Raw genomic sequence first — 16,183 nt, 5'->3', positions numbered from 1 at the left:
ATCTAAATAACAGGAGTTCAAGAAAGAGAAACCAGAAAATAAGAGAAAATTGTCAAAGATACAGTATTTTTAAATGTTCCCAAACTGAAAAATACATCTCTAGAATGGAAGGGCTCACCAGGTACATAGCACAGCGAACGGTGGGGGCGGGGAAGGACTCAGGCAATGCGCAAAGATGGCCACAATAATTCTTCCCATCTAGTCTGACACGCTCCTCTGTGGGGCAACTTTGCCACTCTTCCCATCAAAAAATGGCATTTATGTCCCCATTCCTTTAATTTAAACTGGTTTCAAGACTCATCGTGACCAACAAAATGTAGCACAAGTGACACCATGTAATTCTAGGTGTCAGAAGACTTTACAGCCTCTACTCTCACACTTGGAATGCTGCCACCTATGTAAAGAAGCTAAGGGTATTCTTCTGAGATGAGAGACCGCATGGAAAGAGAGGCCCAGCATCAACGGCCAGACATGCGAGTAAGGCCACCTTAAAAGCACCCAGGTGTTCAGCAGAACCACCAAATGACAACAGCAACACGATCTTAGCAAGACCAACAGAAGACTCACCCAGTGTCAAGAAGTGTAAAGGCTCTGAGATTTTACCCTACTTGCAAGCTGACAGGTTAGTTGGCCAGTTTCATGGACTCTGACAGAAGATGTTAAGACTCCTAGGTCAGAAGCAAAGGACTCTTTGACTGACAGCACAGCGTGAAGCATGAGCTTCATCTGTCCATCAGTTCCCGCTGGCCCCTCTGTCCCAGGGGAGGTCAAGGAGTGGCCCAGGTTTGCGTCACAACTGAGGAACCCTGAATTTAGGGAACCTCATCTTTTATAACGGGCTGCAGGTGAACCTGTTCAGTCTCTGACCCAAAGGCAGGGCAGAGACACTGTCTTTACCTGTGCCAGATAGTAAATAAACCTGCTCTCTGCTAGGGAGAGAGCCATCATCTCGACCTTCCAAGGCTGTCTGCTATATAAACATCTGGAAAAGACAATCAAGAACAAAAGCTGTCAGTGCCTCTGCGTGCAACACAAGCAGTAACTGAGACCCAAGAATTGTCTCTCAACACCCACCTGAGCAATCACTGACAAACAAAATGTTTCTTGTTCTAAGTCACTATGTTTGGGCAATTCAGAGGACTATCATGAAATACAAAAACATGAAAGAGGAATTCTCAAAAACATTCATAAAGAAAACTGGGTCACAATAAAGGAACACACATCAAAATGACAGGGGACTTCATAGCATTCTAGAAGACAGTAGACCAGACCTTCAAAATCACAAGGGAAATTTTCTGCCTAGAATCCCATACTAAGCCAATTCACCCCCCCCAAATCTACAGTATAATAAAAAATTTTTTCAGGTATGAAAAGACTCAAAAGCGTTTCCTCCTATGCATTGTAGAGCATGAGATTCGATAAAACGAGTAACTCAAGAGACCCAAAAATGTGATATCCCAGGGACAGAAAATCCAACACAAAATAGTGAAGTATCAAGGTGACAACTGTATACCAGACCTGAGAGCTACCAGACTGGAACAGGAGGATGGGGGATTGCTAAAGTGAAATCTCCAGGAACGGAAAATGGAACTCCTCGATTTGGAAGTGTCCACAAGTATTTAGAGAAATAGCTAACAGGTTATGACCTGTCTATTGGAATAGTTACTAGGTATTAGTGACAGCCACATGGGAAACAAAGCAAATTCAAAGAATTTGGTTATTAGTAAAGAAAAGGGAATCATAGTACACAATGTGGCTCAGCAGCCACTATAATGTAATAATACTGTGATCACGGACTACTGATTTAACCAAAAACTGTAATGAAGAGAAGAGACTGCGTAAGAAAACTACATCTTCAAATACTATAACACAAAGTCAAGAAATAATATCTAAGGTGGAGATAATATTAAGAAATAATTAGTCTAAGTATATTGTTAAGAAATACAAAGCTACAGGGGCGCCTGGGTGGCTCAGTTGGTTAAGCGACTGCCTTCGGCTCAGGTCATGATCCTGGAGTCCCAGGATCGAGTCCCGCATCAGGCTCCCTGCTCGGCAGGGAGTCTGCTTCTCCCTCTGACCCTCCTCCCTCTCATGCTCTCTGTCTCTCATTCTCTCTCTCTCAAATAAATAAATAAAATCTTTAAAAAAAAAAAAAAAAAGAAATACAAAGCTACAGACAGAAGCTCCCTTCAAATCTGTTGAGGGTGTATTATATGGTAAGTGTTACAGTAGCAATCACTGGAAAGGCATATCCTCCTCTATAAATCAAGAAATTGACACACTGACTTGTCAATCATTCAATTAATCAACCTGGTGTAATTCTGGTTAACACGTATCAATTAGTTCCCTAAATTTTCTTTTTTTAAAGTAATCTCTACACCCAGTGTGGGGCTTGAACTCACAACCCCGAGATCAAGAGTCGCATGCTCTACCGACTGAGCCAACCAGGCACCCCAGTTCCTAAATTTTTATCAACCCTTTGCACTCCTAAAGAACTGACTTGCCAGATCCATGAAGCTAAGAACCAGACACTGTGATAATACTAACACACTGTCACTTGTGAATCCCTGTCCAAGGAGCTAGCCTTTCTTTCTCTTGCATCTCTCTTTAAATACCACATATTTTTATTTTTATTTTTTAATTTATTTTTTTACTATGTTATATTAATCACCATATATTACATCATTAGTTTTTGATGTAGTGATCCATGATTCACTGTTTGTGTACAACACCCAGTGCTCCATGCAGTACGTGCCCTCCTTAATACCCATCACCAGGCTAACCCATCCCCCCATCCCCCTCCCCTCTAGAACCCTCAGTTTGTTTCTCAGAGTCCATAGTCTCTCATGGTTTGTCTCCCCCTACAACTCCCCCCTTCATTTTTCCCTTCCTGCTATCTTTTTTTTTTAACATATAATTTATTATTTATTTCAGAGGTGCAGGTCTGTGATTCAACAGTCTTACACAATTCACAGTGCTCACCATAGCACATACCCTCCTCAATGTCTATCACCCAGCCACCCCATCCCTCCCACCCCAATACCACATATTTTTAAATACAACATGGTTATCTTTAATATGGCTTATTTAACCTTACAATACAAAAGGTACTCAATGAACTTGAAAATGTATCACTTTGTTAGTATAATGAAATACATTTTTAAAATCATATTTATAGCCAGTGTATCCATACAGTTCTTCAGAAGAATTTATTGCAGTGCCTACTGCAAGGTATGTCCCAAAACCTGGTCACCATAAGTGATGCGGAGAGTATAAATTTGCAAGTTTACTAGACTGGCTTTCTAAGGTATATCTCTGAAAACTGAGGACTGAATTGGCCAAAGTATGATGCTAATATTTAAAATATTCTACATTTCCTGTACCACATTCGCACAGAGCTGGAACATTAAGAGCGATGGGAAACCTTAAGAGCACTGGCTTTGGAGGCAGACAGAGCTTGAGTGTGTCCATTCCAGCACTATCGGTCAAGAGCTGTGCCCCATTATCCCATCTATAAAACCAGGATAGTGGCAGCAGTTCTACAGTCATGAAGATTCAAATCATGAACATACCTAACATGGGTTTTATAGCTGGCGTCTATTATTATTCTGCCTTAAGGGAGACAGGTCAGGAAAGAACAGACTCGGGATCAGAAAGGGACAAGTAAAGATTAGTTCCTGGAAGCAGTGAGTGAGACCACCTGAGTCAGATCCAACCTGTGAGCCCAGTTCCAGTATCACCTCTACCATAAAAACTTCCTCATCACCCCACTGATTATTTAAACTTCAAAAACATTATCAGAATAACAGATGCTTTTATTCCAAAAAAAACAGCTTCTATTTATTTACATCTTTGACTTGGCTACAAACAGGGACTCCCCGGGTAGGATATCCCACCCATCTTGTTATTTCTGTAGCACACTCAGCACCCATCTCATGAGGGTGGGACACACCCAATAATGTGCAATAAAATGAATCACCGTCTATACCAGAAATGCACGCTACCAACCTCTTTTCCCATACCCACTGTAGGCAATAATAATCGAATCAAGCATTCTTTCTCATTGAGCCCTGGATACAGCCTCAGAACCCTTCTCAACACACCACTCCAAAAAACCATTACCAGTAGATCCGAGCTGGCAAACAAGATAAATCCAGTTATCATCCTTGGTCTGTACTATTCATCTGACTCCATTTAGGCCGCCATGGAAAAGAGTGAAGTAATCATGTTCATTCATTCACTCATTCAACAAATACTTATTGAGCCCAGACTCTGTTTTAAGTTATAAGTGTAAACAAGACACCTTATAGAACTGAAAGTCTGGAGTGAAAAAAATGTCCTCTATGTGGAGGTAATGGGAGATTAGGCATGAAGAATCGAGAGCTATGGCAGACCCCAACAGCCACTTCCCCATTTCTCTGTTAATAAAACCTCCAATGTGTTCAGAAACTAAGTGCCCTGTGCCTTATGGACTTCTCCCCCAGCCACGACAGTACATACAGACTAATCTACCACTCATGGCTATTCCATCCCCCTTGCCCGTGAGGGACCCGCCCCTGACCAACAAGGGCGAGAGAGCTCCTGAGAAAGTTTGTCCTGCTCTTAAAGAGGGACATGAAACAGGATCTCTGGATATGATAGTGTGAGGACATGATTTTGAACCGACTAGGGAGAACCTGGACACTGGAGAGGAAAACCAGGAAATTCACAGAGAAGCTGATTTTGAGTCCTAGCATCCCTGAACTACTATACTTTCCCATAACTGTCAGGCCTTAGGGCTCCTTATGAAATAAGTTATTTGCCTCCTTATTTAAGCCATATTTAAAACCGGATATTGTCTTTGTCTGGGCTACTCTAACAAAATAACATACACCAGGTATAAACAGGAATTTGTGTCTCACAGTTCTGGAGCCTAGAAGTCCAAGATCAGGGTGCCAGCAGGGTAGGTGCTGGTGACAGCCCTCTTCCGGGGTCTGGCCACCTTCTTGCTGTGTCCTTACATGGCAGAAGGGGCAAGGGAGTTCTCTGGGGCACCTTTTATAGGGCATAAAGACCATTCAATGAAGCCTCTGCCCTCATGACCTTATCACCTCCCAAAGATCCCGCCTTCTAATACCCAGTATCTTTGGGGGTTAGGATTTCAACATATGAATTTGGGGGCCACACAAACACTTGGAGCATAGCTGATATTCTATTACTTGAGACCAAAATCACCCCAATTGACCCAGGGAGCAAACACAGGGAGTGCTGGATGGCAGGTTAAGGAGATAAAAGGCCACATTCACTTCAGGGGAGAGGAAACTGAAGAAATTATATTCAGAGGCTTGGTCTGCCTTTTTTTTTTTTTTTTTAAGATTTTATTTATTTATTTGACAGAGAGAGACACAGCGAGAGAGAGAACACAAGCAGGGGGAGTGGGAGGGGGAGAAGCAGGCTTCCCACAGAGCAGGGAGCCTGATGCGGGGCTTGATCCCAGGACCCTTGGATCATGACCTGAGCCGAAGGCAGACGCTTAACGACTGAGCCACCCAGGTGCCCCCTTGGTCTGCCTTTTAATTTCTTTGTTGTAACAACTAACTTGGAAACCTAGAGGAAAGCATTTAATTAAGAATTTCACTTTCTGAGATACGGACCCTAATACATTAGTGTTGAGAGCATAAACTGGTACAATGGTTAGTGAAAGCTATTTGGCAATGCTGGTCAAATATCTTTTTTTTTTTTTTTTTAAGATTTTATTTATTTATTTGAGAGAGAGAGAGGGGACACGAGCAGGGGAAAGGGCAGAGGGAGAGGCAGAAGCAGACCCCTGCTGAGCAGGGAGCCTGATGCAGGGCTGGATTCCAGGACCCCGGGATCATGACCTAAACTGAAGGCACATGCTTAACTGACAGCCACCCAGGCATCCCCTGGTCAAGAGTCTTAAAAATTTTTATAACCTTTGCCCCGTGACTAGGGCCTGGGATTCTTATTGCATAGAAATAATCTCAGTGTTCCATGCAAAAATATGTTCACTGAAAAGTTACTTTTCAGTAAAGCTGTAAATGACCTAAATGTCCAAAAACTATGAAATTAGATCAGTAGTAACAAGTACATAAACACGAAAATTAAGCAGTTATTAAAAATAATTTTAAAAATTTTCCATTTTAAAAACATGGAAAAATTATGCTATGGTTTCAATGATAAAAGAATAAAAAATCATACATGTAATATGCTCTTAACTTAGACTAAAAACATATTTAAAAAGACTAGAGAAGATGTGCCAATATTTGAACAGCATTTGCTTTTAAGGTGGTGGAACTATAAGTGATTTTTTTCAGCTTCTTTATATTTTCTGTGGTTTTCAAGTTTACCATAATGAGGAAGTATTACTTTGATAATTAAAAATGAGGTGGGGGCTATTTTACACATGATGGAATTTCTAAGCATTCATATTGCTCCCACTCCCTACCATTCCAGAATTTATCTTACCAAACAAAACCAAGTCATACATATTCCCAGAATCTACGCTAAGGAAAGATGCTTAATCGATCTATCTCAGTATCTACAAATAACGAGTAGTAGTTCACTACTGGTCCACTCACAATAAAAAGAATATTCAGTAACTCTAATTCATTAACTCCACTCTATTTATCTGTAACTGTAATACTGTATTCTTTGGTGCAGGGAAATATTCCATACGGAGCTAAATGTTCACATACTAATAGATGCAGTTATGGTACTCTATAAATAATATTTTAAATACACACTCATTCACCTGTTACTATTTGAACTCAGGGAGAAATTACTGATAGAAACCAACCTGGATTACTCTGGCCTGAACTCAGATCATGTAGGACTTTAATTGCTGAACAAATGAAAACCATTAGGATGTCCTGATCCAAGGCCGTGAGTCCTATTGCTGATATGAAATCTAGAATAGGATTGTGCTGTTATCTGTAGGGTAACCTGCTCTGTTGATCAATAAGTGATGACTGATACTGTGACTAGTGAGTCTAGATTTTAATCACTCGGAGGTTGTTTTGTTCTCTAAAGTCACACCAACCAAAATTGTTAACCAATATCTGCTTAGATTAGGTTAAATGACATTATTTTTGGGTAAATTAAAGCTCCATAAGGTCTTCTCATCTTATTTTTTTATTTGCCCACTCTTCACTGGAAGGTCAAACAGATTAAGATAGCAAGTGTTGTATGAACTGAGAGAAGGTTAGCACTCCCCTTTACAAGGACGGAAGAGACTCTCAGGCCTAACGACACACATATGCTTAAGGCACTGCCACCTACTTTGAGGCATCTAACCATCTTTTTTCAAGAAACCGACTCTTAACAATAGAGAACAAACTGATGGTTACCAGAGGGGAGGTGGGTGAGGGATGGGTGAACTAGGTGATGGGGATTAAGGAGTGCACTTGTCATGATGGGCACCGGGTGATGTATGGAAGTGTTGAATCGCTATACTATACACCTAAAACTAATATTACACTGTATGTTAACTGGAATTCGAATAAAAACTTTTAAAAAAATAAATATTCATAAATAAAAAAAATAAAGTAATAAAACAATATAAAATAAAATACCATTGACTCTAAGAAAAAAAAAGATTAGGATAGCAAGGAATATACTAAGAGGGATACACAACCAAGCCCACACACAAAACACAAACACTGAGCTTTAAAAACACACATTTAGGGGCACCTGGCTGGCTCAGTCAGTGGAGCATAGGACTCTTGATCTCAGGGTTTTAAGTTCGAGTAAGTAGAGATTACTTAAAAATAAAATCTTTAAAAGAAAAAAAGAAGACGCATTTGAAGAAAGCTACTTAGCAATGAAACACAGCAACACAGATGAATCCCAAAAGCATTATGTGGAGTTAAAGCAGCCAGACACAAAAGAACACATACTATACAATTTCACTTAACATGAAGTCCTAGAACTGGCAGAACTAAGGTATGGAGATATAAATCAGATCAGTGTTTGTCTGGGGTGGGGCGGGGGGAGGTAGGCAGGATCGGCCAAAAAGGTGCAGCAGGGATTTTCCTGGGGAATGGAAATGTTTGGTATTTTTCATGGAAGAGGTGATGAAACAGGTGTATGTATTTATCAAAACTCACCAAACGTTACACTCAGGATCTGTGCATTTTGTAAATGTCCCTCATTTAAATTACACCTATAATTTTCAAGTTTTTACCTAAAAAAGGAATCCAATCTAAAACTACTACCCTTTTCAGGGATGCCTGGGTGGCTCAGTCGGTTAAGCGTCTGCCTTTGGCTCAGGTCATGATCCCGGGGTCCTGGGATCGAGTCCCACATCGGGCTCCTTGCTCAGTGGGGAGCCTGTTTCTCCCTCTGCCTGCCACTCCCCCTGCTTATGCTTGCTCTCATTCGTGCTCTCTTATTAATAAAATCTTAAATTAATTAATTAATTTTAAAAAATTACTACCCTTTTCAAATCAAAGGCTTTTCTCAGCCTGAGCAAATGACATCTTCATTCATCTAGCTGTTCAGCCGGAAATGAGAGGGTGATTCTTACCACCCACCTCCTTCTCTGTCACCAAGTTCTGAAGGTGCAGCTCCAAGACATCTCAAATCCATTCACTTCTCCCCCTCCAGGGTCACCACCATAGGTCAAGCCACTGTCAGTTCACATTGGATCCAATGCAGTATCCCCCTAACTGGTCTTCAATATCTACATGGCAACCAGTCCTAGTTCAAAACCTGAAATCTGCTCAAGTCACTCTCTTGCTCAGAGCTCTTCAATGCATTCCCACTGACCTCAGAATAAATTCTAGGATCTTTAACAGAACTCCCACACACCCTCTTACCACCTCCCCCATGGCAGCAACCAACTCTTCACCATTCAGCCCTCCACACTCCAGCCACATGACCCCCTTGTAGTGTCCTGCAGTCAAGACCTTCCATGCCTCAGAGCCCTCCTTAATGCTGTTCCCTCAGCCTGAAGATTCCTCCCTACACCCATCACCTGACTACCTTCCACCCAAACTTCCTGTCTCAGAGACGCTTTTAAGTTACTTCTTCCGGGTATTCCCTGCAATCCTTAGCCAGCCCACCCCCAGTGATTTAATGTCTCATCACAATTTTCACTTACACCTTTACTGGTGTGCTTGTTTAATATTCAGACTGAGATCCATGATGATGGTGAGTGCCGTTAATGTTTCCTAATTGCATACAATAACAGTACTGGGTGAGACATTTTACACATGATCTCTTCTCATCTGTGTAACAACCTAAGGTAAGTTCTAGGACATCAGTCACCCCATTTACAGACAGACAGAGAAAATGAGGCACAGAACGCAAGAAATTACAAAGATATGATCTGACAGTAGGCAGTGGGACTGGAGGACCAGCACTATGCTATATCAACTCCCACAAAATAGGAAGCTGAACCATCAACTCCAAAAGGGCTGGGTCCCTCTCTGATTGGTGCATCCCTGTGAAGCAGAGCGCCCCACAGAGCTGTTCAACAGTATTTAACAGGACCGGCCACAAGCTCCCACAAACATCTGGCCAATGAAAACCACCACAGGGGCTCTTCAGTATGCTTACAGTACTTTCTAATGTTAGAAATTATTTTCTTTATAGACCCATTTATATGACCTCATTATTGTTCTATATTTGAGAATAAAATTATGTCTTTAAGTATCCCAAAGTTGAGTCTTGGCTGACTATTCAATATCCTGCAATTATTCCAAGTTAATGAGGCTCTCCATTAATAATTTTCAAGTTATTATGAGGCTGAGAATACCAAAAACAGAAATATAATCCAGAAAGCTACACAGAAAATGCATGACAAGAAAAGGGGGGAGGGTTTTAAAATTAGTGTTACTGTGGGGCACCTGGGTGGCTCAGTTGGTTAAGCGTCTGACTCTTGATTTCAGCTCAGGTCATGATTTCAGGGTTGTGAGATCAAGGCCCACACCAGGCTCTCTGCTCAACGTGAAGTCTGTTTAAGACTCTCTCCCCCTCTCCCTCTGCCCCCCCACTCACGCACTCTCTCTCTAAAATAAAAATACATCTTTAAAAAAATTAGTGTTATTGAAAACACATACAATTCTAATTACATTTCTAAGTTCCTTCATCCAACAAATGTCTATCAGGCACATCTTATGTGTCAGGCACGGCTCCAAGAGCTAGGAACAAAACTGTCTTAAGTCCCAGTTTCATGAAGCCGGCATTCTAATACCTGGACAGTTATGGGAATTATGTCAGAATGGAAAGAAGTATTATGCAGAAAAATGAAGTGACGCAAGGGGGTGAAGAGTATGGCACCAAAATGTGCCCACTCATACCATGGAGCAGTATTCAGCTAAAAGGAAGGAAACTGACACACGCCACAACATGGACAAACCCCAATGATATCATGCTGGTAAATAAAGCTGGTCATAAAAGGACAAATACTGCACACTTCCACTCATATGAGGTACTGAGAGTACTCAAAATCACAGGCACAGAAAGTAGAACGGTGGTGGCCAGGGGCTAGGGGGAGGAGGAATGGGGAGCCAGTGTTTCCACGGGGACCGAGTTTCAGCTTTACAAGATGAACAGAGTTCTGGAGGTAGACGGTGGTGATGGTTGCACAACATTATAAATGTACTTAGTACCACTGAGCTGTACACTTAAAAGATAATTAAGATAGTAAATCTTGCACTATGTGTATTTTACCATAATAAAAAATTTTTGTAATAATTCCAAGGGAAAATGATTTCCAACCTAGAATCCTACAAAAATGGAGTACAGTACAGCAAGGGTTCCTGTTAGGCTATTTCAGAAAGGCACGTGAGGGATGAGCACTTAGGTGACATGAACTCTGAGCAGAAACCTGAATGAAAAAATAGGAACTTCATTAAATTCTATGATTCTTAAACTTCTTCAAGTTTGCACTAAAAAGACTGAAGCATAGCAATGTTTTCCCTTTATGAACAGAGGAACTACATGAACAGAGAAGGTAGAGGTGGGGTTAACCACGGGGAAGAAAAAGTTAAGGAATTACATGATACACCTAGTGAAGCTGTCTGTTTGTAACGGACAGTTAATTTTTATCTTAAAAGCTGAAGTATTTTGGGGCACCTGGCTGGCTCGGTCAGAAGACCATGCAACTTTTGATCTCAGGGTCATGAATTTGAGCCCCACACTGGGTACAGAGATTACTTAAATAAACTTTAAAAAAAGGTGAAGGATCTCAAAGGATCATACCATGCCCTCCTCCCCCTGCCACCCTCTCCCTACCTCCAGACAGTAGAGTTATTATCATACCTATTTTCTCAAGGAAAAGATGACAGGAACTGCCCAATTTCATAACCAGTGACTACGAGAGGAGGAAGTACCCAATTCTGAATCTTATAAATTCAGCATTGACAAGAAATACAGGACAAAGATCAGGACATAATTTTAGCTAGGAAAAAAAACGGGAGAAAATGGGGGGCGCCTGGGTGGCTCAGTCGTTAAGTGTCTGCCTTCTGCTCAGGTCATGATCCTGGGGTCCTGGGATCGAGCTCTGCATCGGGCTCCCTGCTCAGTGGGAAGCCTACTTCTCCCTCTCCCACTCCCCCTGCTTGTGTTCCCTCTCTCACTGTGTCTCTCTGTCAAATAAATAAAGTATTTAAAAAAAAAAACAGGAGAGAATGGTTCCAAAGCTAATGTATTTATTTTACATGGTAATCACTGAGATTCAATCACCACAACATTTCTTCATGATAAAGTTTTAAGAATTTTTTCTGGTATACTTTACCTTCCTGAAACCACCAGAGTTCCATCGTCGAGTAAATAATCCTTCACATTCTGAGGAAGTGGAAGAATGACGCTTAAAAAAAAAAAAAAAAGGCATTTACCAAAAAGGCATCATTTTAAAAGACCAACCATAAGCAGAGAGAAAAAAATCCAAACTCAATTAATTTTTTAAATACTTGTTCCCTTTATTTTTAATATAAAATGGGAAATGTTAATGATGTACATTTGGTAGCAGCACATTAAAAGTTAGGATTAGGGCGCCTGGGTGGCTCAGTTGGTTAAGCGACTGCCTTCGGCTCAGGTCATGATCCTGGAGTCCCTGGACCAAGTCCCGCATCGGGCTCCCTGCTAGGCAGGGAGCCTGCTTCTCCCTCTGACCCTCCCCCCTCTCATGTGCTCTCTCTCTCTCTCATTCTCTCTGTCCCAATAAATAAATAAAATCTTTAAAAAAAATAAAAAATAAAAAAAATAATAATAAAAATTAGGATTAATATGAGTAAATCCTGTGGTAAACTAACTTTGGCTCATGTATTACCACAGTCATGGTAAAGACACAAAACAAGCCAACTACAGAGGACCATACTGAAATTAGAGCATGAAAGGCATTAGCGCAAGAGAATTTTGAGTGAGTACCTGTGTCTTTAAGAAATGAGACACCAGCAGATATTTGCAGCAACACAGGAAATGTAGCAAACAAAGCAGAAACAGCATCTGACCATCTTCTAAGATAGAGGGCAGAGGCAGACTTAAGATCTGGAAACCAATCTTTGTTTGCCAATGAGCACAAAAGGCTAAGAATTCATGATGTCTCTGGGGTGTGTTTTGGTGGCCTTCCGTTCAACTAACTGCTAGAGCTATAAAGCTGCTTTAGTTTATTTTGTTTCAGATAATTAAGGGATGGCAAAGCCATAACTGAAAGTCACTTCAAAATCTCATGGGATCATTTGTTTTTTTACTCTGTAATAAGAAATCATCAAGCAATTCTGCCACAGGTACGTAAAAGCAATGCTATTATTTTGAGGCATATATTCTTTAAAAAGTGAAAAGAAATGATGGCCTGCTTTCACAGAGTCAAGAGAATGTCATCGACTTATGCATCATCTACTTATTTTCTGGCATATTAAAAATGGTTTTTGTGCACAGAAAACATTATTCACGGGCTATTTCAGTTTTAAAGACTAATAGCTGATCTATCAAATTTACAATTTTACATTCAAAAGCCTAGTCCTTCAGGCTTTTAAGGTCAACCACCAGATCTTACTACTCTATTTGTAAATCTGCTAAATTTTAACCAATTTCAAGTGAGCCTTTGAAACTTAAAAGTTGCTCTAAAATTTTTAACTCTTTTATCAAAAGAATCTATTCAATTTTATTTTTAAATATGTCAATTGTCTAATCACAAACAAGACTTCCCAAATATTTACCTCGTAATGAAGCCAGCAAACTAAACCATAAGTGCAGTCAATCTAAAGTTTTTTGCACACATTCCAATACTACCTAAAACCTTGAAAAAATTTCTTATTCATTCTCCAAGAGAATTTTTGAAGTTTATCTTCTCAGGGGCCTGAGCCTGAAAATGCTGGCAGGGATGCCAGTTCCCAGACATCCAGGGTGGTTTTCCTGACCACGATGAGAACACACGGAGCCCTCTTTCCTTAGTCATGTCTCTAAGCCCCAAATCAATGATTTCAGAGTCCACGTCCCTTGTTTTTGAGTTACACTAATTCTCAAGTCTGATTCTGAATCTGTACTTTCCCTCCAGGTTGCATCACCCCTTGACTGGATTCAAAACATCTGTTTACTGTTGGATTCTATTCTGAATTCTTTGCATATTCTTCCTACTGGAGGGTCTTCAACTCTTAAGAGATATTAGCTGACGTCAAGTTAGATTCTGCTTACTTCTCATGGGTCACTGAGTTCTACAGTCCCAGTTATGAAGTCATCCTAATGAGGATATCGTGCATTACGTTATGTAAGTCAAGGAGGATACCAAAGTGATTCCATTACGAACTCAAAGCCTATGATGGGGGAAAAAATACACAAGAAAAAATCACAGTACAACATGTTAAATGCTGTCCCAGGTGAGGATGTACCAAGTGCTACCAAAATTCAGAAGGAGGAACTGTGCCTGAAAGACTGAGGCCATAAACAAGTCATCGCCAGGCAAGCTTTACACAAAGCTAACGAGGCCCTCAGAGAAGAGCATAAATCGGTCGCTGAAATCCAAGTGCAGGTAAGAATCCAATGAGGCCTGACTGACGGATGTAAAAGAATTAAATGACAAAGTACCTATCCCATTCTATATCCTATTCGATATCTTATATATTCAACATCCTATTCCATATCCTATTCAAGTGAATATAATTATGCACATAGAGACAAGTTATTCTAACACAATTTTAAAGGTAAAAACAGGCTTTAAAAGATTACTTAATATAGCCTTTATGTTTGAGGAAAGTAACAGATTTAGAAAAGTAAAGGGGCCCAAAGTCATCTAGCTCATGATTCTTAAGCCTGAGTCAAAGTTCTAGAACTTGTCAAAAAGTAAACTTGTATTCTTCCCCACCTAATCATCTCTGACCCATGATTAATAAACACTGAAAAATAATGCTGAGTCAATAACAAGAATATGATCTCAGCATTAAAGCTGACAATGACACTGACAAAGCTAATACAACCCCACCAGATTGGCCCAGATGACGGAGGGATATCCTGTCATATGTGAGGTTCCAGTGATATCACCACAGAACTGAACAGACTGAAGAGAGTTTAAAGACAGAGTAAAGAACAGTTTCAGGCCACACAGTTTAGTTGTAGACTGTTCAGAAAATCCCACCTCCTGGTTTATTTTTCATTCTCAGCTTCCAATGAATGGTACACATTCTAAAATTATTGTGCTTCAAAGAAGCTTTGATTAAATCCAAAATGTAACAACAAGCAGCATTTCTGTATGTCTACTACATGCCAGAAACTGTGACAAGCATTTTAAATGTTTTATCTCATTTAATTCCCATGACAATCCTATTATTTTCTCAAATTTCCAGATGGGGCTTAGAGAGATTAAGCAATTTGCTCAAGATGCTGGTGGAACCAAAATTCAAAGCCAGGCAGATGGCCCTGATTCCAGAATCTAATTCTTAACCATTGTGCTCTACTGCTGAAGGCAAAGGAAAACTATGCCAGAGGTTGCAAAAGGCACCTGCACAGATTGCAGTTCAAGTGAACAGCGTGAAATGTCTGGCAGGTTCACAATATACCTTCTCTTACACCAACACAAATAACTCTAGCATCATCTCAGACCCAAAGCCTATCTCAATTACACAAGGTAACAAAGACTGGAATATCCTAAGGGAAGATAACTTCTATGTTAGGATGTACTGTCCACTGCTGCTGTTGAAGCTCTTCCTTTTATTTTGGTGTGACTTCAACCACCTTCAAATGCAAGGATGATCTATCTTCCTTTGAGCTGCTCTAACCTCCAACTAAAAGCAGATTCTATGTATGAATTAACAGGATGGAAAAGAACTGCCCTCTGAATAAATCTCCTTATGCTCTTTCAATCCCTCAGGATTTCAAAACCATTTCCCTCTCTGTATTCACACCCTGCACCCAGAGGACAAAATGAGAAAAGGACAGTTGATACCTAAATACGTGATAATCTAGGCCTAAAGGGTGACCGGACAAAATACAGAAAATCCTGTTCATGAATATGCAGTTCTTTGATTTATCCCTCTTAGTGAGTGAAAGCCTACTCCTTCATCATTCTCCAGATGTCATAATTGCTGTTGAACATTTGGGGGTATTCTCCTAGCTGCCTTGCCTCTATTACCTTGAATGACCCCGTGAAGGATGAAACAGTTACTCCTCTGTTTGACCTGCAAACCAGGGACGGATTCCCTGTTGTAGGCCAGAGAAACAGAAAACAAATACTGTTCTATTCCTTTTCCAGGAATGGCTTCCTCTCACAGTACGTTACCAACCCTAACAATATATAACTACACTAACGCTTTCCATGCACACTATCATATGGGAGCTTCACAATAGGATTTCAGGTAGGGTCTGTATCACTGTTCTCATTTCACAGCGACTGAAAGCAATTAAGTCCACCGGGGTCAGTGGCAAAGTCCAGACTACCCAGTTCTCCTGATCACGTCCCCTCTCTGGCAATTCTAAAAGCAGTGATGGTGAACCCCCAAGCCTTGAACTAGCTTAATCCCCCAGTCACCCCGCCTCTGACCTTCACTGTACCACGACATGCCCTTCTGCCTCCCTTAGCACACCCCCCCGAACGCAACACGAGGCACAGAAAACAAGGATCGACTTCATTAATCCCCCCCACTGAAATACCACTAGGAAGTCGAAATCTCGGCACTGGCGCTCCCATCCAATCGCTATAAGGCCTGCATTTTTTTATTTATTTAATTTTTTTTTTTTTTTTTTT

At 40.7% G+C, this 16,183-nt stretch overlaps 1 protein-coding gene and 1 non-coding gene across 2 annotated transcripts in view; one reads left to right on the top strand and one right to left on the bottom strand.

The window, feature by feature from the left end:
- CDC123 (cell division cycle 123) overlaps positions 1-16,183 on the bottom strand; it is a 57,714-nt gene that overhangs the window by 41,115 nt on the left and 416 nt on the right. Inside the window, exon 2 of the mRNA XM_032426058.1 lies at positions 11,744-11,815. Within this exon, the coding sequence (XP_032281949.1) occupies positions 11,744-11,815 (72 nt within the window). The remainder of the gene's footprint in view (positions 1-11,743; positions 11,816-16,183) is intronic.
- On the top strand, positions 7,182-7,307 carry LOC116645711. The gene has a single exon (XR_004302011.1). It is a non-coding gene; the product is annotated as a U6atac minor spliceosomal RNA (small nuclear RNA).

Source organism: Phoca vitulina, unplaced genomic scaffold, assembly GCF_004348235.1.
Source record: "Phoca vitulina isolate PV1807 unplaced genomic scaffold, GSC_HSeal_1.0 scaffold33, whole genome shotgun sequence".
Lineage (NCBI taxonomy): Eukaryota > Metazoa > Chordata > Mammalia > Carnivora > Phocidae > Phoca > Phoca vitulina.
Note: the sequence above shows the minus strand (reverse complement) of the source record. Positions and strands in the feature narration are given on the sequence as shown.